The 25986-nt window shown below is 38.0% G+C and overlaps 1 protein-coding gene across 5 annotated transcripts in view; it reads right to left on the reverse strand.

Moving 5' to 3' along the window:
• Positions 1 to 220: 220 nt before the first annotated feature.
• The window catches only part of mettl8 (methyltransferase 8, methylcytidine), a 65684-nt gene continuing 39918 nt past the window's right edge, over positions 221 to 25986 (reverse strand). For 4 of the 5 annotated variants that reach the window (XM_073047297.1, XM_073047294.1, XM_073047296.1 and 1 more), the window contains exons 5-10: positions 25791 to 25840; positions 21794 to 21854; positions 21266 to 21408; positions 17409 to 17515; positions 13453 to 13518; positions 221 to 717 (exon numbers count right to left, since the gene is read on the reverse strand). In XM_073047297.1, coding sequence (XP_072903398.1) covers positions 563 to 717; positions 13453 to 13518; positions 17409 to 17515; positions 21266 to 21408; positions 21794 to 21854; positions 25791 to 25840 — 582 coding nt within the window. In that variant the 3' untranslated portion in view covers positions 221 to 562. The remainder of the gene's footprint in view (positions 718 to 13452; positions 13519 to 17408; positions 17516 to 21265; positions 21409 to 21793; positions 21855 to 25790; positions 25841 to 25986) is intronic. The other variant, XM_073047298.1, reaches the window with a different exon arrangement.

A 25986-nucleotide genomic window follows, 5' to 3' on the forward strand; every position in this document is an offset into this window, starting at 1 on the left:
TTAAATATAACACTTGTCCTGTTTCCATCACATTACAGGAGTGATGCAACATTATTAACAGCTTTGAAAATTCAGCATGGTCATGTACTTTTTGAATACAAAACTGAAACAGAAATACACATCATAAAGTCAGGCAAGAACAAATTGTAAATATTTGTATCAAAGGTGGAACATATTGGTTAAACTACACAGAGAAAAGACAAAAAGAAGTAACGCATGGTGAAATGGGAGTAATATTTTATTTATAGATACAGTGCAGAATAGGCCCTTCCAGGCCTTCAAGCTGTGCTGCCAAGCAACCCCCTGATTTAACCCCAGCCTAAGTTACTGGACAATTTACAATGACCAATTAACTGGTACGTCTTTGGACTGCAGATGGAAACCGGAGCACCCGGAGGAAACCAATGTGCTCAGGGGAAGGAATGTATGAATTTGCTTACAGAGGACACCGGAAGTGAACGCAGAACTCTGACTCCCCGAGCTGTGATAGCATAGCGCTAACTGCTATGCTACTGTGGCACTCTATATACCCTTTTAGGAAATCTACTAGTTTTCTTCAATCTTAATTTAAATCTGCTGTGAAGGGTTTTTGGTATTTACATTGCACCCAGACACGATGCATTGCAATTTTCTTTTTGCGGTTAACTTGGAGTCGTCGATCCATTAGATTTTGAACTTCCTTCAAACCTGCTGAGATGAATATATGTGCAATTTCTTCTGTAAAAGAAAACAAGTTGATTTTAATAATGAGATGCTATAGTCAACATTCTGGTCTAAAATAAATTTCTGGCGTCTATGCTTAAAATTGAGAATTGGTCAACCAAATTATTATGAATACGAAGCAGATAGAGACTCACATTGAAATCTGGTTTTGCACATTATTACCAAAAGTAAATTAAAAATTTAATTCAGAGTTTGTATATTAACATTTTTTCTTCCCATCCTAACACAATAAAGTGGCTCTTCAAGCATTGTTTAAAAAAGGATCAAGAATGGAGTTCAAAAGTTCACTTTGGTTGAAAATAAATGTAGAAGGAATGCAAAGGTCTTCAGTAGGCATATTAACAGTATAAAGGTCTTCAGAGGAATAGTGATTTGATAACAGACCACAGGAGACATTGATAAAGACAGAAGCAATAGCAAAGCACTAAATGGGTTCTCTTTTTAACAATGACAAAAATTTTGCCAGATCTATTCTAAATAAAGCTTGACAGGATAATGGGTATGATAAACAGTAAACTTTGTTACTAGAAAGGGTGGTAGTAAATGGACAAATACCAGGGTCTGGGTATATCTGAGATTGTTGGACAAAATTTGTGGCCACAGTCTTCTAATCTTCCTTAGACATTGAGATAACACTGAAGGATAACTGTGGTGATTTGATTGACTAACATGAGCTACACGTAAGCTGTAACTGGGACATATAAAAATCTTTATTCACAAAGCAAATTTCCAGGTGAGAGGTAGTCCAGAAAGATACAAGAGAATTTCACTTTACTGACACAATGTTTTATAAGCCTTCAACACAAAGATAACAATAAATGATTAACTACAGCTTCAATTGCTATAATCATCTACTTAACTTTAACATTTCGAATATCATTGGGGAAATTTACAGAATTATATATTTACAATAGCACCACCTCGCAGAACCACTTTGATTATTCAATACAGGTTACTGTTCCAAAAGCCTGTGAGTACAAATTGCAGACATTCAAAATATACTCCTTTTGTTACAGTGTTGAAGAATGGCTCCATGAATATACAACTAAGCAGAAGGTTAAGTGGCAAAGCAGATGTGTCCTGAACTGTGCCTTAAGTGGCATGGTTAAATCTTTAACAATGTGCTAATAACAGTAACATTCATCTATAAACTCAAGAGATTCTACAGATGCTGAAAATCCAGAACAATACACACAAATTGCTGGAGGAAATTAGCAGATCAGGCAGCATCTATGGACACGAATAAACAGTTGAAGTTTCGGGCTCAGACCTTTTGTCAGGACTGGATAGGAAGGATGAAGACACCAGAATGAAAAGGTGGGGGGGGGGGGGGGGAGGGCAAATTCTGTAAGTTTAACTAGAAGGTGACAGGTGAAGACCAATGGGTGGGCAAGTAAAAGGCTGGAGAAGAAGGAGTCTGGGAGAAAGCGAAGATGGAGGGGCACTGGCAGGAATGATAGGGAGGTGAGGAGAAGAGGTGAGAGGCGAAAGTGGGGAGCAGAAGAAGAGGGGATGGGAAGGAAAAATAATATTACTGGAAGGAGAAATCAGTGGTCATGCCATCAGGTTGGAAGCAACCTAGACGAAATATGAAGTGTTGCTCTTCCTTATCGTGGAAAAGAAGAGGCCAAGGACCAACATGTTGGAACGGGAACAGGGATAGCAATTAAAATTGTTGGCCACTGGGAATCCCAATTTGGGTGGATGGAGCAGAGGAGCTCGACAAAGTGGGCCCCCAATTTATGTCAGGTCTCACTAACATAGAGGAAACTGCATCGGGAGCACCATATACAATAGTAAACCCCAACAGATTTGCAGGTGAAGCACTGCCTCACTTGGAAGGACTGTTTGGGGCCCTGAATGAAGGTAAGGGAGTTAGTTTCAAAGGGATAGATTTAGAATGTCCCACACCATTGGTTCAAGATTCAAAATTTTTTAATGTCATTCCAGTACACAAGAGTAAAGGATAACAAGTATCTTTTATAAAATGGATTAAAACCTTAAATACTAATCCCAAAGCTAAAGTAGTGACAAATGGTCAAATTTCAACACCATTTCAGTTAACAAGGTCAACTAGGCAAGGTTGTCCATTATCACCTGCTTTATTTGTGTTGGCGATAGAGCCATTAGCTGAATTGATTAGAATGGACCCAGATATTAAGGGTTTTAGAGTTAACCAGGAAGAATACAAGATTAACTTATTTGCTGATGATGTTCTGCTTTATCTAACAAACCCATTGCAATCGTTGCGTAAATTATCCTATAGATTAGAAGAATATGGGAAAGTATCAGGTTACAAAATAAATTGGGATAAAAGTGAAATTTTACCTCTTACTAAAGGAGACTATAATCAATGTCGATCAATAACCCAATTTAGATGGCCGGCAAATGGTATAAAATATTTAGGTATAAGAGTTGATAATGATATAAAGAACATATACAAATTAAATTATTTACCACTATTGAAAAAAATTCAAGAAGATCTTGATAAATGGATGGTATTACCAATAACATTAGTAGGTAGAATAAATACCATAAAAATGAATATATTCCCTAGATTACAATACTTATTTCAATCACTACCAATACAATTACCCCAGAAGTTTTTTCAAGAGCTGAATAAATATGTGAGGAAGTTTCTTTGGAAAGGTAAGATGTCAAGAATATCGTTGGAAAAATTGACATGGAAATTTGAGCTAGGAGGGTTACAACTTCCAAATTTTAAGAATTATTATAAAGCAAATCAACTTAGATTTATTGCATCTTTTTTTGAGAAAGATAAACCGGCATGGATCAGAATAGAACTAGATAAAATAGGAGAAAACATACCAGAAGACTTTATATATAAATGGGAATCTAAATGGATACGGGAAAAGAAAGAATCTCCTATATTAAAACATTTGATTGATTTATGGAATAAGATAAATGTTGACGATGAGACAAAGAAATCCTTATTAGCAAAGAGATCTTTAATTCAAAATAGACTTATTCCTTTTACAATGGATAATCAACTTTTATATAATTGGTTTCAAAAAGGGATTAGATATATAGGAGATTGTTTTGAAGGAGGTATATTAATGTCATTTGATCAATTAAAGAATAAATATAAAGTATCAAACAACACTCTTTTTTGTTACTTTCAACTAAGGGCTTATTTAAGAGAAAAGTTAGGTCAAACAATGTTACTACCGAAACCCAATGAAATAGAAACTTTAATTCAAAAAGGAAAGATTAAAAAATTTATCTCTTGTATGTATAATTTGATTCAAAAACAGGCAATTAAACAAGGAGTCCATAAGTCAAGACAAAAATGGGAAAGTGATTTGAATATCAAAATTGAAGAAAAAAACTGGTCAAGACTATGTCTTGAGAGTATGACAAATACAATAAACGTTCGATTAAGATTAGTGCAATACAATTTTTTACATCAACTATATATTACACCACAAAAAATAAATAAATTAAACCCAAATTTATCTGATCAGTGTTTCCGATGTAACCAAGAAATTGGTACTTTTTTACATTCTACTTGGTCTTGCTCTAAAATTCAACCTTTTTGGACAAATTTAAGAGTTTTACTGGAACAAATTATTGGAATACAACTTCCACACAACCCAATATTACTTTTACTAGGTAATATTGAAGGGATAAAACCGATATCCAAATTGAATAAATATCAGAAAGAATTTATAAAAATTGCATTGGCAGTAGCCGAAAAAGCTATTGCAGTGACTTGGAAATCGGATACATATCTAAGTATAGATCGTTGGAAGAACGAAATTTATGGCTGTATTCCACTTGAAAAAATTACTTATAATTTAAGAGATAAATATGAAACATTTTTGAAAATTTGGCGCCCTTATTTACAAAAGACAGGATTAAATATATAGGTGCTCCGAAGATGAAATAATTGGTTACTTGGGGAAAGAAATAAATATATATAGTAAAGTTATTATGAACTCCATGGAGCATGTGGGGATCCTTCAATATCCAGGCATTCCTTTTTTTTTCTTTCTTATTTTTTTAATAGGGATGTTAGGGGGGAGGGGTTAAGGGGAGGGGGGCTGGGTGACATTTTTTTTTCATACACATTTATTCTGTAACTATTTGAAAACAATAAAAAAAGTTTTAAAAAAAAGAGTAAAGGATAACAAAAGAATTATTACTCCGGATCTGATGTAGCACGAAACAAAACAGAATAAGATAAAGAATACAATAATAAAAAATCATAATAAATGTAAATAGATCAGATGGGTTCTATAGATACAACTGATAGTTTGTTCATAAAGTGATGCTGGGCACAGGACTAGATGTGTTATTGTATTTATTATGTCCGTAAGAACATGACTTGAGTGGTCCTGGCACTACGTTGCCTCCTCCCTGATGGATATGGAACAGCCCATGAGCATGTTTTACTAATAGTTGGAAATAGTGTAAGACTGGTTCTTGTTTTAGTTAATCCATAATAATGCTATCGAACTCTGTTCAACCTCCAAATAATGATCTCTTAACACATGGCAATTATAAACACAAACAGTTCCATATCAATAAACAAGAGAAAGTCTGCTGATGTTGGAACTCCAAGCAACACACACAAAATGCTGGAGGAACTCAGCAGTCCCAGCAGCATCTATGGAAAAGAGTACAGTCGACATTTCGGGCTGAGACCCTTCAACAGGACTAGAGGGGAAAAAAAAGTTGAGGAGTTAAAAGGTAGGGGGAAGGACGGGAGAAACACAAGGTGATAGGTGCAACTGGGAGTGGGAGGGTGAAGTAAAGAGCTGGGAAGTTGATTGGTGAAAGAAATACAGGGCTGGAGAAGGGGGAATCTAATAAGAGAAGACAGAAGAAAGGAAAAGGGGAGGAGCATGAGAGGGAGATGATAAGCAGGCAAGGAGATAAAGTGAGAGGGAAAAGAGATTAGTGAATGGTGAAGTGGTTGGTGGCCATTACGGAAAATTGAGAAATCGACGTTCATGCTATCAGGTTGGATGCTAACCAGACGGAATTTTAGGTGTTATTCCTCCAACCTGAGTGTAGCCTCTTTGCAACAGTAGAGGGGGCCATGGATAGACATGTCAGAATGGGAGTGGTAAGGGGAATTAAAATGGGCGGCCACTGGGAGATCATGCTTTTTCTGCAGTATGGAGTGTAGGTGCTCAGTGAAGCAGTCTCCCAATCTATGCCAGTCTCACCAATATATAGGACGGCCACACTGGGAGCACTGGACACAGAATATGAACCCAGCAGACTCACAGGTGAAGTGTCACCTCACCTGAAAGAACTGTTTGAAGCCCTAAATGGTAGTGAGGGAGGAGTTGTAGCTCTTATTCCACTTGCAAGGATTAAGTGCCAGGAGAGAGATCAATAGGGAGGGATGAATAGACAAGGGAGCGTAGGGAGCGATCCCTGCAGGAAGTAGAAAGTGGGGGGAAGGGAAAGATGTGCTTGGTGGTGGGATCCCGTTGGAGATGGTGGAAGTTGCTGGATGTAGAGGCTGGTGGGGTGGTAGATGAGGACAAGAGGAACCCTATCCCTAATAGGGTGGTGGGAGGAGGGGTGAGAGCAGACGTGTGTGAAATGGAACAGATGTGGTTGAAGGCGGCATTGATGATGGAGGAAGGACATTTCCTTCATTATGGAATGAAAAGCTTCATCCTGAGAACAGATGTAGCAGAGAATGAGGAATTGGGAGAAGGAGATGGTGTTTTTACGAGTAACAGGATGGTAAGAGGTATAGTCCAGGTAGCTGTGTGAGTCCATGGGTTTATAATAGACATCAGTAGATAAGCTGTCTCCAGAGACAGACACAGACAAATCGAAAAAGGGGAGGGAGATGTCAGAAATGGAACAGGTAAATTTGAGGGCAGAGTGGAAGTTGGAGGCAAAGTGAATCAAGTTGGCGAGTTCTGCATGGGTGCAGGAAGCAGCACCAATGCAGTTGCTGATGTAGTGTAGGAAAAGTAGGGGGCGGCTACCAGTGTAAGCTTGGAACATCCACGTAGCCCACAAAAAGGCAGGCATAGCTGGGACTCATGCAAGTGCCCATGGCTACACCTTTTGTTTGAATGAAGTGGGAGGAGCTGAAGAAGAAATTATTGTGAGTGAGAACAAGGTCTGCTAGACAGAGAACAGTGGTGGTGGCGGGGAACTGGTTGGGTCTACTGTCCCGAAAGAAACAGAGAGCTCTGAGGCCTTCCTGGTGTGGGATGGAGGTGCATAGGGACTGAACATCTATAGTAAAAATAAAATGATGGGGGCCAGGGAACTTGAAGTCATTGAAAAGATCCAGAGGCTGTGAAGTGTCATGGATGTAGGTAGGAAGGGACTGAACTGGGGGAGATTAAACAAAGTTGTGGTATGCTAATATGAGTTCAGCGGGGCAGGAACAAGTTGAAACAATGGGTCTACCTGGACAAGCAGCTTTGTGGATCTGGGGTAGGAGATAGGTGTTTGAGGTTGGTGGCGGTGGATGAGAGATCCCCAGAGTTAATAAGGTTGGTGATGGTGAGGGAGACAATAGCCCAATGCTCCTTAGAGCGGTCCTGTTCGAGGGGTAAGTAAGAGAATGTGTCTGAGAGTTGGCACTGGGCCTCAGCAAGGTAAAATTCGGTATGCTAGACTACTACAGCACCCCCTTTATCTGCAGGTTTGATAGTGAGGTTAGGATTAGTGCAGAGGGAGTGGAGAGCAGAGCATTCGGAAGGAGTGAGATTGGAACTGGAGAGAGGAGTGTTGAAGTCTAGATGGTTAATGTCCCGTTTGCATTTGTCAATGAAATAGTCCAGGGCGGGCAGAAGACCAAGGGGTAGGGGGTGCCCAGGAAGAGGAGGAGGGTTGGAGACGGGAGTAGAGGTCTTGGTGCGGGGTGGAGAGTTCTTACCAGAGAAATAGGCTCGGAAACAGAGGCGGAGTTCCATATGAATGGTGAGAATGCTTTAAAGTCAATTAATCAAGAGAAAATTAACACCCAAGAGGAAATGCCTAGTCCGATAAAGAGAGTCAACAAACAGTTTTTAAGGGCAAATTCTGTTCAAGTAATTTGATTCTTTTTTTGATTTTGTAACAAAGTGTGGATGATTACAGAGAAACACACACAAAATACAGAAGGAACTCAGCAGGCCAGGCAGCATCTATAGAAAAAAGTACAGTCGATGTTTTGGGCCGAGACCTTCAGCAGGGTTCCTCTTTTGTGTTTACGAGTCCACCAAGCAAAGTTGAAGTGCTATTCTATCCCAGTGGATGAAGATGAAATTACTTCACCAAGCACAGATGATGTGGTGTTTTCAACCGCTGATTCACAAGCCACAGCAATTCGCTCCGGAGAGAGTCATCATACTCCAGGTCATACGAGAGAAAACCCAGGTCAGGTTTCAGACCACAGTACCCAGGTAGATCCTTCGCATGATGGTGGTGGTGAGGAGGTAGAGAAGAAGAGGAAAGTCAAGTGGCCAGCAATGGCAGATGAGAAGGCTTGGCATCTGTTTAATGAGGATATCAGTATGATGTTGGAGAACACTCTCATGGGTACATCAAAGAGAAAGGTGGAAGTGATGAGTGATATGATTTACGATGTTGGAAAGTACCATTTTGGTTTGGTTGAGTTGAAGAAAGCAAAGCTTACACAGACACCAAACAGGCGCCAGAAGGAGATTGGTAAAAGGGATATGCAGCTAGAGAAGACGGTTTCGCTGAATCAGACCCGATACAGACCGGGAGACCGTTTTGCTGAACACCTACGCTCTGTCTGCCAGAGAAAGCAGGATCTCCCAGTGGCCACACTTTTTAATTACACGTCCCATTCCCATTCTGATACGTCTATCCATGGCCTCCTCTACCGTCAAGATGAAGCCACACTCAGGTTGGAGAAACAACACCTTATATTCCGTCTGGGTAACCTCCAACCTGATGGCATGAACACTGATTTCTCTAACTTCCGTTAATGCTCCCCTCCCCTTCTTACCCCATCCCTTATTCATTTATTTATTTGTTTTTCCTTTTTTCTTCTTCTTTTCTCTTTTTTCTCTCTGTCCCTCTCACAATCACTCCTTGCCTGCTCTCCATCTCCCTCTGGTGCTCCCCTCCCCCTTTCTTTCTCCCTAGGCCTCCCGTCCCATGATCCTTTCCCTTCTTCACCTGTGTATCCCTTTTGCCAATCAACTTTCCAGCTCTTAGCTTTATCCCTCCCCCTCCTGTCTTCTATCATTTCGGATCTCTCCCTCCCCCTCTCAAATCTCTTACTATCTCTTCTTTCAGTTAGTCCTCACGAAGGGTCTCGGCCCAAGACGTTGACTGTACTTCTTCCTATAGATGCTGCCTGGCCTGCTGCGTTCCAGCAGCATTTTGTGTGTGTCGCTTGAATTTCCAGCATCTGCAGATTTCCTCGTGTTTGCCAGGAGGAGATTAGTAGGTTGAGGAGAGAGCTTAGATCATTGAGGCAGAGGTGGAAGGTAGCAAGTGAAGGTGACAAGCAGGGCTTGCTTATCTCAGAGAGCATTTTCGATTAAAGTTAGCATCACTCCGTCGTGCAGAGTTACGAGAAGGCAAGAAAGCCGTTCTTTAAGAACCCTCACCAGTTCACAAAGAAATTGTTTGAACAAAGTAAGAGCGGGCAGCTTAACATCTCTCAACAAGAACTTGAGGATCACCTGGCAAGCCCTTACTCTAACGAACAGCGGGAGGCTCCTTTGCTTGACATTTCAGGGCTTGTGAAGCCTACCGAGCCAGGAGTGAAGGTCGATCTGTCAGAACCCAAACTGGCAGAAGTCGAACGGTTCATCAGAAAGGCAAGGTCAGGTTCAGTGCCAGGACCTAATTGAATGTCGTATAAGGTGTTCAAGAAGTGTGAAGAGCTGAGGAAATACTTGTGGAAATTGTTAAAGGTGATGTGGAGACAAGGTGTTGTTCCTTTGTCATGGAGTGAGGCTGAAGGAGTATACATCCTGGAGGAAGAGAATTCTACTACATTGAATCAGTTCCAACCAATTTCACTCCTGAATGTAGAGGGAGGAAGATTAAGTTTGGCATTCTAGCAGAAAGAATATCTTCATTTGTGATAGAGAATGGATTGGTAAATACATCTGTGCAGAAGGCAGGAATACCAGGTTTCCCGGGATGCCTTGAACATACTAGTATGATATGGCATACCATCCAGGAGTCAAAAAGGTTGAGAAGAAATCTGGCTGTAGTTTGGCTTGATCTTGCAAATGCTTATGGTTTTGTTCCCCATGCCCTGATTGAGTTTGCGATGGAATTCCTATGGATTCCTGCTAAGGTGAGGAACTTTGTTATACAGTACTACACTGATTTCCAGATGAGGCTTTCCGCTCAGCAGTTTACAACTGGGTAGCAGAGCTTGGATGTTGGAATCCCAATGGGATGTGTGATTTCACCCATCCTTTTTGTGTTAGCCATGGAGATCATTGTGAGGGCTGCAGAATCAGTGGGACCAGGTGTCGCACTTGATGGCGGAGGGGAGTTACTGCCAATACAAGTGTTTATGGATGATCTCACCCTTTTGGGTCCTAGCACGGAGGCAGTGGAAAGTGTACTATCTAGACTCGAGGAGCTAATGGATTGGGGAAGAATGAAGTTCAAGACCAAGAAGTTAAGGAGAGGAAAGCTGGTTGACTTTCATTTCACCCTTTGTGGAGAGGAGATTCCGTCCATTCAGGACCAACTAGTTAAAGAGCCTCAGGCGATGGTACACAGAGGAGGTGTGAGACACCAAGAGGGTTCAAGAGACAGGAGAACAGATCAGCAGAGGTCTGATGTCTGTCGACAAGTGTGGCTTGCCTGGCAAGTTGAAGTTTTGGTGCTTGCAGTACGGACTGATGCCACGGATAATGTGGCCACTAACTGTCTATGAAATGGCAATGTCCCATGTTGAGGCAATGGAACGGAAGATCAACAAGTATATAAGAAGTGGCTTGGAGTACCGAGCAGGCTCACCAATGTTGCAATCCATAGTAGCCAGACAAAGCTTACCATCCCAGTGCAATCCCTTGTTGAAGAGGTCAAGGTAGCCAAGGTAAAAATCATTCTTGATGCTTCGAGACTCAAAAGACCCTGTCATCAAGAACACTCAGCCAGATGTGAGATCAGGCAGGAAGTGGTCAGCCTGGGCAGCAGTCAATGAGGCAGAGTCTAAATTGAAGCACGAGGAGATGGTTGGGGCTACACAGCTAGGCCGCCAGGGATTTGGATGGACAACCCACAAGTGGTGGTCATCTTCAACAGATAAGGAGCGCCGTGAGCTTGTAACGCAAGAAATACGAGAGGTAGAAGAGGAGAAGAGGTTAGCTAAAACAGCTGGCCTGGCCAAACAAGGGGCTTGAACCTGGTGGGAAAGTGTTGAACAATGACATCTATCTTGGAATGTTCTGTGGCAGATGGAACCGCTCTGCATTTCTTTTCTATGCAGAGCAGCGTATGACCTGCTCCCAACGCCTGCCAACCTCAGCACCTGGTATGAAGATAAGACAGACAGGTGTGCTGCTTGTGGCAAGAAGGGAACACTTCAGCATATTTTGAGTACATGCAGAATCAATCTTTCCAGCGGCATGTACACTTGGAGACATAACCATGTTCTCAATGTTGTAACAGAAGCGGTTGAGCAGAGAGTACTGCAGCACAACTTATCTCATGCCCCATGCTGCACAGAACACCGCATATCATTTGTGAAAGAAGGCTCCAAGTCAAGGGTGTACAGCGCTGGCCCACGATCAAGCATACTTTCTTCAGCCAATGATTGGTATGTCAAGGCTGATCTGGATGGGAAAAGCAGTTTCCCAGAGCAAGTAGCTTTCACCACATTGCGTCCAGATATAATTGTATGGTCTAACACTAGTAGAGAAGTGGTTATTGGTGAACTCACAGTCCCCTGGGAAGACAACATCGATGAAGTCCAAGAGCGCAAGTTAACCAAGTTTGCAGAATTAAGATCAGAGTGCAGAGACAGAGGGTGGAAGGTCTCATGCTATCCATTCGAAGTAGGTTGCCTTGGCTTTATTGCGTTCACTTTCCAGAAGTGGCTGCGTGACCTTGGCTTCACTAGAAGAGAGATCAAGTCAACCAGTAGGGCTGTAGCTGGGGCAGCCAAGACAGGATCATCATGAGTGTGGACTAAGTACATCCAGAGGGGCAGATAGTCGGACAGTGTATCCATCTTTTGCAAACCCTTCAGTAGTTGCATAGACACCTGAAGAGTAGACTATCTGTTGCATGGAAGCGACCAACAACTCTGGTAGAGGCAGATGCCAAGTTTTTAAGCTCACCAGTGGGAGGTGGTGCTTTAGCACTGCTGGCCCACCACCTCGAGGGAGTCTTGATCATAAGCAGGCCAAAGCTCCTGAGGACAAGTGGCAGATCAACTGATGATCCCACTGATGATAGCACAGGACAGTTAATATCTTAGCCCAAGTGTATTTTCAGTTCTGTTGCTTGGATTTCCAACATCTGCAGATATTTTGAGTTACAGATATGAGTTACATTTTTGGAGTAGATGTGAAAATACAGTGGGACTGGGCTTAATTGTAGAATTTCTACTGTTTCAGTTTATGTCACTAATTTTAACATTCAGGATATAGTTTCAAAATGGATACATGACAGATGAAGGTCAATACATTGAAGTAAGAGGGCTAGGGTTGTGGTAGGATTTTGACAGGAATAAGGAAGGAAAAGATAGTATAATTTTAAAAATGGTGCAGCAGAGCCCTGGAATATTTGTGAACAGAATTTGAAGACAGCACATGAATACATAAAGCAAATGTAATCCTGGAGTTTATAGACAGATACATAGAATAGATTGTGAAATGTGAATAACCCACTTCACAAATTGTGTGTTAGACCACACATGCCACAGAACCTGAGATGCCACAGATTTCAATATCCATTGCAAAACAAAAATTAAGATAAAGTTAAATTAAAAATAATCTTTCTTCTCATTAATGTCTTTCATTATTTACGTGCCTTAAGTTAATTTCTAACAATTTATTTATTTACATTTTAATGGGTTTTGCGTGTCTCTGAAAGTCAAAGACATTGAAGAATTACTATAATTAGTAACAGATTTTTATAGTTTAAAAATCCAACTTCACAGCTTATCTTTGACAATGGTCAAAGTAGTTAGGAGCTTTTCTAGAATGGGGCCTTCTCATCACATTGCTCAAAATCTGGTTGGCCCTTGGACCATGTTGCTATACTCTGCTTTGCAGCAGGCCACTGTGTCCAAGACCCCCACAGGTGAACTAGGCAAATACTAGTATAAGTTTATTGAACTCCAGGTCAGTTCAATCTAGCCCATCATCTTTGCTCTATTAATCATGATATTAATAAAGTATTCTGTTTTGGGTTTTTCCTGTGAATGACTTTCTTCCTTAGATGTTTGAAAATGTCAACCAGTCACATCTGGAAAAGTAAGACATGCAGCTCATATACTATTAAGTTAAAATGACTTCTGCTCTTGTAAGCTTTTCCAAAACAATCTTGCACCATCAAAAAATATCATTCTGATAAAGCATAATATTTAAAGTCTGTATACTTATTCAATTGGCAAGGAAGTTATTAATTCATTCATAACCTTTCCATAAATAAAACCATCCTTAAGTTTCACACATTGTGAAAATTTATCGATTTTGTAGGTATCTTTATTTATGAAATAATTATTAAATTATATTGTTATGATGTATGAAAATGTTATGGTTGAAAGATATCTCCTGACATTCATACCTTTAGTAAAGAAGTAAACACGAGTACCATCTCCTCGGACATAAAAATTCCCAAACAAACAGCGGCCTAATAAAAAAGATTAATTATTTACAGATTTGAAATTAAATTGAAAATGTTTTAGATAGCATATAAGTTTAAAGTATATATCCTCATAAATAAATAGCATAATCAAAATTTTTCATATTAAATATGTTTTTTCAGTCAGGTAGGAATCGTTGATCACAAAAGGAAGCTCATTTATGGTCAAAGATTCCTATCATGTAAAAAAGGCTAAGTAGATACAAAGTAAACATTATACCAACAACGATTCTTCATAATTAAATGTGCTAACCTGATAATATTCCAACATTTGTACATAGATCAAGGAGATAATCATAGACTAATGGATTCTTACAGCATGAAAACAGGTCCTTTGGTTCAACTTGTTCCTGTTAACTGTGTTCCCCAGTGAGCTAGTGCCTTCTGTTCACATTTAGCATAAAAGGGATAACCCCTGATGTCCCTTTTAAATCTCTTGCCTCTGATCTTATCCAGATCTTAAATCGGTAAAAAATTAGAATTCTTTGAATTTTCAAAACTGTTAATCACCAACTTTATAAAATGAGGGAAAATAAACTAGCCACTAAACCTCTAAATCACTCTCCAGTCAGCTGCTAAACTCTGTTTGGCTATACTTACTTGTTCTTGGAACATGGGAGCAATTGGCAAGATCAGCCTCTAATACCAAATCTTTCTTGCCCCTGAATTGAATCATGGATGGTTTGCAGTGGTGAAGGAGACTGTCTGTCCCATTATGCCTGCACCAGCTCTCTTCAGTGGCTTGTCATGCCATTTCAGAAGGCAGCTAAGATCAATCATATTGTTGTGACACTGGAGTCATACATAAAACAGATTTCCTTCCTTAAAGATCTCACTGAATGAATAGATTACCCTAACTAACCCTATTATTGAATTATAGAATTGATAATTGCCATAAGCTAAGTTTCCACCTTCTAAAGTGGGATTTCCATAGATTCCTGAAATATTACACTAGGTCTAATAAGATTCAAGATTGTTTAATGTCATGCCTGGTACACAAGTGTAAAGGAAAATGATATATTTGTTATTCAGGATCCGATGAAGCACAAAAATAAAACAATAAGATAAAGAACACAATAATAAAAAACACTATAAATATAAGTACATATGATAGCTTATATACATAGATTGATTTTATGTCCATAAAGTGATGCTAGGCACAGGAGTGTCTGTACATTAGGTGACTCTGATAGGAAATGATAAAGTAGTGGTGGTGGTAGTTGTGGAAGTGTGGGTTAGTGGGTGGAGGTGTTGATCAGCCTTACTGTTTGGGGAAAGTAATTTTTTGGAGTCTGGTGTTCCTGGTGTGGAGCAGAGCGGGATAAACAGTCCATGAGCAGGGGTGGGTGGGATCCTTCATGATGTTACTGGCCCTTTTCTCCAGATACATCTTTGATGGTGTTTAGGCCGGTGCCGGTGATGCACTGGGCAGTTTTGACTACCTGTTGCAGAGCCTTCCTGTCTACCACAGTGCAGTTTCTGCACCATGCAGTGATGCAATATGTTAGATGCCCTCTACTGTGCATCTGTAAAAGGGCACGAGTACAGTTGCGCATTCCCCGAAGTTTGAAACCGCTCACAATTTACACTGCTGTGCCAGCAATTTAAAGAAGGGTGTGAGTGGCGCAAGTTCTCCTGAAGTCGATCACCATCTCCTTTGCACAAGAGATCCTGACGATGCTGGAAATCCAGAGGAACACACACAAAATGATGGTGGAACACAGCAGGTCTGAAATGAATGAACAGTCAGTGTTCTGGGCTGAGATCCTTCTTCTGGACTGTTTCCTTTGTCTAGTGGACATTGAGGAAGAGGTTATTTGCCTGGCACCAGGCCTCGAGCTCTTCTACCTCCTCTCTGTAGGCCATCTCATTGTTGATAGTAATGAGCCCCACCACTGTCATGTCATTGATGAACTTGACAATGTGGTTTCTTGGGTGTTTGGGCATGCAGTAATCTATGAGCAGAGTGTACAGCAATGGGTTCAGCACACAGCCCTGGGGGCATTCGTGTTGAGGATAATGGGGAGGGAGGAGAGGCTGTGCATCCTACCTATCTGAGGTCTATTTGTTAGGAAGTACAATACTCAGTTGCACAGTGGTGTATTTAGACCAAGGAATAAGAGTTTATTTACCAAGTCCGTGGGACAATTGTGTTAAATGCTGAAATGAAATCCAGAAACAGCATTCTGACATAAATGTCCTTGTTTTCTAGGTGTGTCAGGGCCAGGTGCATGACAGATGCTATGGCATCTGTCGTAGAGCGGTTCTGTCAGTAAGCAAATTGGTGAGTAACCTAATAACTTAACCACTATTCTGCCATTCCTAGTCATCATCCTTTAATACATTAAATAGTTTCCCATTTAATAATTACAACTAGTACAGAATGATGATCCCACATGGAAAAAAAACTGGAAATGAAGAAAGGAAAAAAAAGTGTAAGTGTTCCCAAAATTACAAACTGTTGTAGCATAAGAAGTGGGTTTGACATACAATACCCAGGCAAGTGGAGGTAGTTAAAACTATTAAGTGCTAGTTTACTTAGAAGATCACTAAAGTCTACTCTTGCCGCAGATATTTTTCAAAAAGAAAAATCTTGTAATGTGAGACACTGGAGAATTAAAAAAATGAGGATGATTCATGCTTCAAATGTGCTTACATTATTCCTAGAACAAAACATAACATTGCCGAAAGATACGATGGTGAACTGAACACCTCCAAGACTTCCTAAACAATGCAAAGGTGACATGCATTACTGACTTCTCTAGTACTTTTTCATTTGTGCTGAACACTCTGGTGTTCAAAATGGATAGCTAGAAAAATCACTAATTTTATTGAAATCTGTTAAATGGTATTAAGTAATTTATTGTGTTTTTTTTTAAAGAAAATGTGGGCAAACTCATGAACTAGGTCATCAGAAATCATTTGGATATGAACATCTATTGATTGGAACCCAAATTCTAAGCTCTTGTGTTGAAAGGAATTCAGTCTTCAATGCTGTTGAAATTAGCTAAAAAATAAAATTGTATAATCATGATTATATCACAAGCATCACACTCAGTTGCATTATGATAAGAGGAAATGCTTTTTCCAATCATATATGCAAATGTTACCTCTGCAACCCTAGCACCAGGCATGAAAGTCTTCTATATTTTGCAATTAAAGCATCTGCTGGGAAAGACTTTTCCCTGCAATTCTGTTCTAATTTTCTTAAGAAGAGCACTAAACATGCTGTTTCATTTACATGTTGTACAGTGATTTGGATGAAAAATTGGTAAATTATACTTACGGTAGTCCAGAAATATTCAAATGTTTAAAATCGACATTAACAAGACCATAGAATCCTAGGCGGCGATGGCTAAACAACTTTCCTAATCTATATATGGACTGTGACAATGGAAGGATGGATTAGTATACTCATTGACTTACATGGTCTAAGGCAAGCAATAACAGAATCTGTTAGCGCAAACACGAGGAAATCTGCAGATGCTGGAAATTCAGGCAACACACACAAAATGCTGGTAGAACACAGCAGGCCAGGCAGCATCTATAGGAAGAAGCACTGTCAACGTTACGGGCCGAGACCCTTCTGTTGACCAATAATCAGAAGTGTTTTGTATAACTTTAAAGGATATTTGTGGTTGACTTTTGCCTTGAACACTAGTGGAATTTAAGCACAAATCCTTCACTGAATGAAAATTCTGACCCTTATTCACAACTATGATTATAAATTGTTCTGGGATGATTGCCATGGTGTTGTACAAGCTGAGTTACTACCCAGGACAGAAACCACTAAGTGGTCATGTATGATATCTAAAATGATGTACAATCAATATCAAATCTGTGGAAATATATTTCAAACAAAAATTTTAAGAGATTACCTTTTTTAAATCTAAGCTGAGACATATCATATCTACCATAATCCCGAAATAGTATCATTCCTCCAGGTTTGAGTAACTTGCTCAATCTATTTATTACCATCTGCATCCTGGAGACAAAGAATTAAGTCTGTTAAGCATACACAAAATGAACAATCAATAATTTAATTTAAATTGATTTTCACTGAAAACATTGTATGTGCATGCCAGTTAAATAATGCAATTGTTTTGAAAATATGGTGTCCAAACAAAACTGCCAAAATCAGAATCTGCAGTTTCTTCTGTAGTGGAGATACAAATTTGCTCTTTTTCAGAATGCTGGACTTATTTTACCGTGGACCAAAGAATTAAAGCAGATCACTCTTTAAGGATCCATATTCCTATATTCATAAATAATTATGTTAAGCTCTTTGCCAAAAAATGAAACAATGCAATGCAGGAAGCTCTCTGTAGAACCACAAACTTTAAATTTTCTTAATGGATATTGCTTCAACTGGAACACAAGACAGATCCAGAATATGCTGTAAATACTGGGGGGGGGGGGGGGTGAACTAGATCTAAAGCACAAATAAAAATGTATTTGCAAAAGTGGTCTTTCACTTACTTAATGCAATTTCAATCCATTGAATGGAAGGATTGAGGGAGTCAGTACCATGAATGTAAAATAAGTACTGTAAATGGAAATAAAATGGCTAGCCACCTCCTCTTAACTGTTTCCATATGTCCATCCTATCTCCTTTACCTTCTTTTCCCATCGGATTCCATCTTTTGCCTCTACCTATCACTCCTAACCTCTGTGACTATTTGCAGTTTCCCCTCCTCCATCTGCCTACCACTCCTCCTCACCTGCATCCACCTATTGTTTGCCAGCTCTTACTTCACCCCATCCCCCACCTCTATACTGGCAGTCCAGATGAAGGACTGACTATCCATTTCCCTCTACAGCTACTGCCAAACCCACTGAGGTCTCTCCAGCAATGTTTTGTTCCTCCAGATTCCAGCATTTGTCTTTCTCACAACAGTGACCTGATAGTGAAAATTAAAAGCAAAATGGGCAAGTTTGTCTTTAGAAATTAGGTTACAGACAGTGAATTTATGTTCAAATTGTTAATATTAACTATTTGCATTTTAAATTATCTAGCAGCTCCTGTAATGGAAGATCCTCTCCGTTATGATCTGAAGTTATTCTATTTACCATTTCAGATACAGGGGATATAAAGTTAATTTATAGGATTTACATGAAATACTGAATTTGTAAGAAGTTGCACAAAAATCTAGGTTCTTTGTGGTGTTATAAGCTGAGTATCAGGGCATAACATTACAGTGTAACAGAAATTATGAACAAAAATGAGGAGGAGGAATAAACTGGCAAGCCATTAAGCAAGCATCATGATTAGATACATTCTATTCCCTGTTATTCAGATCTTTAGGAAAAAGGAGGAAATATCAGATGACGGAAATTAGTTGAGTACCATAATTAATGATTATTAAGAGAAACCTACTTCTCTACTGAACCTTGTAGTGCCAGGAACTTGTTCTATAGGTTATTAATGAAGCTGGTCCAATTCCTGTGTGCTTTATATGCTCACAAGACCACCTTGATTTCCCCAATTTATAACACTGAAATAATTTCTCAGAAGGAACACAACCAGATCTCAAGTGGATTCAAAACCCCCACATCAAATCTCTCTGAAGTTTATACATCCTTAAAGTGAAGAGACCCTATCCTTTACAATTATCAGAGTAACCAAAATCATTTTATATCAATTGAATAATTGAGTTGATATATCATTTACCTTATGATAGTGTCAAAACTGGATGTCCATTTTAAAGTTTGCATAAAAATGCCTTGCACATGGACCAAATGGCACAGTTTTAAATGAAATATCCTTGTTAATACAATTATAGTATGTTTGGCTATAGCTTTTCCAAATACAAAAAAAAGCACTGCAGAAACATACATATGACCTTGTTAATAAAACTAGTATATTACACACTTGTTCAATGAGTTCTTAAACCTCATAGGAATAAATGGACAATTGATAAAAATAGAGAATTTGAAACAGAATAACCATAATCGCAAGGTAGCAATGTTTTAAGGGGAAGTGATCAATAGAATTAAAATCCCAAGTTTGTAAGTGCAGAAAATTAATTAACAAGCCTGTCCATCTTGCAGCTAAATTTTTGTGCACTCTAACCATCTATTACTTTTTGGAGAGACTCCAAAAAAGAGCAGCCAAAGGCAGCGCCACTAACAACTCTACAAAGCATCATGCAGAGACACACTGAGAATGACTTCAGACGGTGATTAACAAGACAGATGGCTTGGGGATGCATATAGCAGGCATGATGACAGGGCTGATGTATCTGGAGTACAGGAATAAAATTTTGGTTTAATGTATGTGCAAATAGTTAAACTAATACAATATAAATTCAACTTCATACGATTTGCAATGTGAGAGTCAAGCTAAATATTTCTCTTTGCTCAAAATGTTATTTTGGCTGATTAAAAATAAATTGCACTTTATACCATTTATTGTTATTGCTGTTTAATTTCCAAACCTCTATTATTTTAATAAAGTTCCTTTAAGTTGTGAAGATTATAGATGTTCTCTGCATGATAACATTTTAAAATCAAGATCAATATATAATGCATCCAATTTGCAAAAATCTATAAATGATTGTCATCAAAAATCTCAGTGAGACTGAAGATTTATTATTAAAAAATTGTTGCAAAATAGTTCACCTTGAGAACTTCAGATTGAAAAATTATTAAGGAAGGGTCATCTTATTTTGTTTTTCCAAGGAAAATGAACATGAAGAGCATGGCTGTCATTTTGTTGCTGATGTGCATTTATAACTCTCAAGGAGCCTATGGCAGACAAAGGTTTTTTTTATCTACGGTAAAAGATGCTGTGAGTGTGCTAGTGGCTTTCTTAAAGCTTTCTTTTTCTGCCTGCCCTTTGCTACCAATATTTGACGTTTCCATAGTGGCCAAATAAAAGCAATCTTTTAAATGAAGGAGACAAACCTGCTCCCAGGAACCAATCATGTGATCCAATCATGAAAAAAATCACTGAATAATTTGAAAACCTACAGCATCTTCATATGCCATAATCAAAGCCAGAAAGTGAATGCTGTATAAATTTAATGTCACAAATAATATTTATTTTAGATTGATAACCAAGCTTTTCAATTTTAAAAAACATTTTCTTGCACCTTTAATTTACCTTTGTAATCTTACTGGTTTTATTATATTGATAACATTATTTATTATACTCATTGATTTTAATGTTTGGTAGTGGAAGAGGATAAATATTGCAATTTTAGAACAGATGGACATATACAGAATGAGCTGCAGATTTCTTCTGGAATCTACAGATAGTGAATTATAAAAATAATACTCAGTTTATGAAACCAAAAATGGTTTTGATAATTTATGGTTTCATTTAAATCTAGAAAAGTACTTTCCAATCTGAAGGCTTTGTTCAGATTCTGGCTTTTGTTCAAGTTGCATAATTATTATTTTATTGCTGTCAGAAATCATTCTATATAACATACACGGCAGTCATTACCTGCTCATGCTTTGGCAAAATATTTAGGAATGTATTTGTGAGTTCTACCCCAGGTAGCAAACACATGTGAAATGTATAATAAATTAGAATTATGTTTAAAAATATTTAGCCCAATGCATTTTTTGTATGTCATCTATTTTTCCAAGTTAACATTTGTCCTGAAATGTTATTAACATCTAAATTAGGCTCCAGCATATTGGAACCCACACCTCTGCTTTGAAGTTAAATAACCTCAAGTAAAAAATGATCTGAAGATATTTCTCCTAGCCCTTCACCTTCACCTACCTTTCTGGATGAATAGAAGAAAGCACAAACACAAGGAGAATGACATCAATACTTCCATCTGGAAATGGGTAGGTGGAGCTTGCTTCATCACACAGATCATGAACAAAGGCATAACATTTGGATGCATTGTACAAAGGGTGAGACTACAGAGAGTTAAAAAATAATATACATAAAGACCATAACTATTACAGCTAACAGTATGATATTTTGTTCTTATTTATTAAAAACTAAACTTCATTTATAAAATATAAATGTAACAATTAAAAATCAAAGAAATAAGTTGCACCCTTAATACATTACCAAAATCCAAATTATCTTCATCCTTTAAGCACCTTCCTTTTTAAAGTTTAAATCTTATTGATTTATTTAGTTTTAAATATCAATCAAAATTTAATAGTATCTTGTCTAACACAATGTAGATCTAAAATTTCAGTTTGACTAGCTATAATTGTTATGTCTAAAAGCGAATCAATAAGCTTTAATGATTTATATTAAAACAAATGAAGAAAAACAAATTTAAGTGCCTACCATCACCAGATCCACTGCACAAGCTGAAAAATCACAGCAATAAAGAAAGGTACTGGTATCACTGTAATGATGAGGAAAACAATGTCAACTATTTCCGTTTCCTTGAATATAACTATTCAGTTTCACCTAAACACACTGGAAAATCTCACTTTATATAAAGAAACTTAAACCAATATACACCAAAAATGAAAAGTATAGTTCAATTAGTATAAAATTCAATACCATCTGGAAAGTACTAAAATAAAGGTTCACATATGACCAGTTACAAAACATGGCTATGTGATAATGGACAATACCAAATGGAAGTCGTCAAGAAGGAATGGAGCAAACGTGACCAGGCTGAGTCCATTTTCTCTAAAAATAAGTGAGGGCAGATTTAAAGATTGTTAATTGGCAAAGGATTTGACGGGTGCTCAGACAATTTCATCTGCAAGGTTAAGATAGAACTCAGGACAATATAAGATAGCCCCTAATAAATCTAATGTGAAATTCACAAAAAACACCCTTAACAGGGACAGTTTATAATGTACGGCTCACTACTTTTCAGCTCTTAGCGCAGGAACACTTGAGAAAAAAGCTAGACAAATATTCATAGAATTAGGTTGGTAGATTTAGATATAAATAGATCTAAGGCTCATATAAGGTACACACATTGTCAGTGAGGCAGAATAGCTTTCTGTGGTGTACCTGCAACATTACTCTATGTCAAAAAGAATGTGGACTGTCCAAACTTCTAGTAGGAAATCATAACCATCTCAAAGACATCAATGAGAAAAAAATGAAAACAAGCTGATGGTCACAAGAAATGGGGGAGGAGGAACAGCTTTCCTTGTGAAAAGATTCACTGAAGGAATCTTGAAGAACGGTCCTGATGAAGGGTCCATGGGTGTTTGCTGAACTGCTGATTTTCTCTAGCATTTGTGTGTGTTGCTTTGGATTTCCAGCATTTGCAGAACTTCTTGTGCTACTAAATGAATTTTCCTTATTTGCTCTATTTATTAACTAAATTCCTTGATATAATGTTTAAATTGTTTTATGTGATGACTTTCTACTTAGAACCATTTGCTCATTGATTCATGAAAAATAGCAACAAACATACACAAAGAGGAAGCTTGAGCTACTTATTTGAATTTGAAGTGACCAAGAAACATCACAAACAAGAGAAAATCTGCAGATGCTGGAAATCTGGGCAACACATACAAAATGCAGGAGCAACTCAGCAGGCCAGACAGCATCTATGGAAAAGAGTAAATAGTTGATGTTTCCTGCTAAAGGGTCTTGGCCTGAAATGTCAACTGTACTCTTTTCCATAGAATCTGCCTGGCCTGCTGAGTTCCTCCAGCATTTTGTGTGTGTTGATTGGCCAAGAGACATTATCATTTTTTGAAGTGAGGTGCAGCAGAGCATGACATGGTTGAATTACTGCACAAGCTAAACAAAACACAGTGAGCTTTGCCTGACAGTAGCCAGACCTGGCAACAATAGGCCAATCAACACTCCACTCTCCTGATTCCATTTTACATCTGCATTTGGAAGGTGAGGTATCAGAATTTAATCTTGATGCAAACTTCACAATATACTATCCATAGAAAATTGTCTTTTCAGTTTTTAGTCTATCAAAAATAAACTACCCAAAGGCTAACTCAAAAAAAATGTTATTCCACTAATACCAGCAATAAATGCTAATCATGCAGAAATAATATTTTTCATGTGACTTGGAGAACATGGCTCATAGCCTTCAAAAAATCAAGTGTAGAACACTGACCAATTAATGAAGACCTGGTAGATGGCAGTACACTTTAATAAGTTAATACAACCTTCAGATATAGCCAGAAATTGCCAATCATGAGGATACGCTTACAATGTTCATCAAACATTAATCTTACTTTTTTGTAAATTGAGTGAAAAAGCAATAGATTCATTTTGAAGCCACACATCATTTAGCAGAGATATCCATACAAGCTCCAATCAACTAGAAGTGTAAATACAATATAACCCGAGTGCTTTAAAAGATTTACATAGATTGACAACATGTATGCTGATTGCAATTGTTCATTCAAAATGTCAATACATCTACATTATAGCACAAATAAGAGAAAAATGGGAATGAACAATATATTCTCCCTGCATATTTATTCCTCTCTCCTTGCTTTACTTTCCTCTAGAGTAATCATTTCAATATTGCTGTTATGCTCCCTATTGCATAGATGGATGTTATAAAAAGTAGCAAAAGGATTAATGTGCAGCTTGCAAAGGATCAATGCATTGAACCATGGATTGCAATAAAGCAGATTCAGACACATGCTTCAGACACCTGGGAATAATAAAAAAAAATTAGAGAGCTAAGGATTTACCTGGGCAGCTGGAAATGATAATGGTCTACAAGTAAGGCACTGCTGACTGGGGCTTAAATGTTAATGGGTACAAAGAACATACAAAATAAATACAGTTTGAGTACCCCTTATTTGAAATGTTTGGTGCCAGAAGTGTTCTGAATTTCAGATTTTGGAATATATGAGATAGCCATCATTCCGACTCTGAATTTATGTGCTACCAGTAAGCAGCCTGTGTCTTCCACTTGTTCATTACACACTTGTAGTGATGTAGCATGTTACATTTTCATCTGCAATGATCCTTGGCAAACTCATCAATGAATTTCTCTGCTACTTCACGATCATCAGGCACTTTGTCACCACAGATCTTTAAAAATTTAATGCTGTGCATTTTCTTAAATTTCTGCAGCCAGTCTGCTGAATATTCACAATTACGTTCAACTTTCAGTTCATCATGATAGATATTTCTTTGTTTCATGATCAGCATACCATTAAATGGCAATGTTCACTCTGATACTGATGAATCCACTCTTTCAATACATGATTGAGATCTTCATTTTTTGCTTTATGTCGTATCAACAGATACTCTTTCACAAGATGTAATTCTGCAGTGGACACTTCGACAAGCTTTCATTCACAAAAACATAGAATGTAGCAGCAGCAATTTCAACAAAGGCAAGAAGTTACCAGATGCATACTAAATAGGCATCAAACAACTTTTTCCCACAGTTTTTCAAGAGATATTTTATGTTTCTTTCCTCCAATTATTTCAGTATTCACAGTTGCATTTTTCTTATTCCTATACCATTATCTTTACCATTTCTTGTATTTTATTATTTCATGAAATGAAGTTTAATGTTCCACAAAGCTCTGCTTTTTTCAGAAATACTCTATTAATCAAAAATGTCATTTATGAAATTCATATTGTCTTGGCATTAGTAAGTTAATATTTCTTTAAATATTTAGAATTTCATCTCCTATTACAGACACCACCAGTTTATCAGCAGCTGAAGCAAACTATAAATAAATAGTTAGCCTCTCCCCATTTCCATTGTGCAAAGTTAGAGGAAAAGAACCTGCTTACCACCCTTCAGGTCTCTAGCCCAACATTTTGCTTCTGGCATGGACTAAAATATGTCATGAGAATCAGAGTCCTGTAGCATGGAAACAGACCCTTGGCCCTTCTGAGTCCACACTAACCATTAAGCAGGCTTTTCAAAATATCAAATTGTTGGATGAATGAAAGAATGAAGAAAAATATGGTTAAGTGAGCCTGTTCTAAATAATTTATCCTTGTTAACTGTTCTATTGAGACCTTCAAAAGCAAGCTCCATTCACCCTAATTTGGGGATTCCATCCCAGTTCTGAGAAAAGGTTATCAATCTGAAATATTAATTTTGTTTCTTTCCCAATAGATTTTGTTTGGCGCGCTGAATATTTCCAGCATATTTTGTTTATTTTTCAGATTGTCAAATTTTATACCATTTTGCTTTCACACTTTGTGTATGTTTCATATTAGAGTAAGTGTGTTTTTATAAATAAATGTTTTCATTCATGAAATTATGACTAATAATTAAGCAGAATAATATTTTAATGCCTGGTACTTAAACTCTATATTGAATTACTAAACTCCATAAGTTTAGTTCCAATGTCATTTTACTTACCAAATTTTACTCAGGATAGGAAAAACACTGTTTCCAGCACCACATCCAACCTGATATTAAAATCAAGCATAAATATTCAGCTTTAATTAACTTGTATTAATTTTGTAGCCAGTGCAATACAAGTAACACAAGTACACGTGAAAAACATTTCAAAACTTATGGTCAAATGGCAGAGTCTGCATCACAAAGTCTAAAG

The sequence above is a fragment of the Hemitrygon akajei genome, chromosome 5 (assembly GCF_048418815.1).
Source record: "Hemitrygon akajei chromosome 5, sHemAka1.3, whole genome shotgun sequence".
NCBI lineage: Eukaryota > Metazoa > Chordata > Chondrichthyes > Myliobatiformes > Dasyatidae > Hemitrygon > Hemitrygon akajei.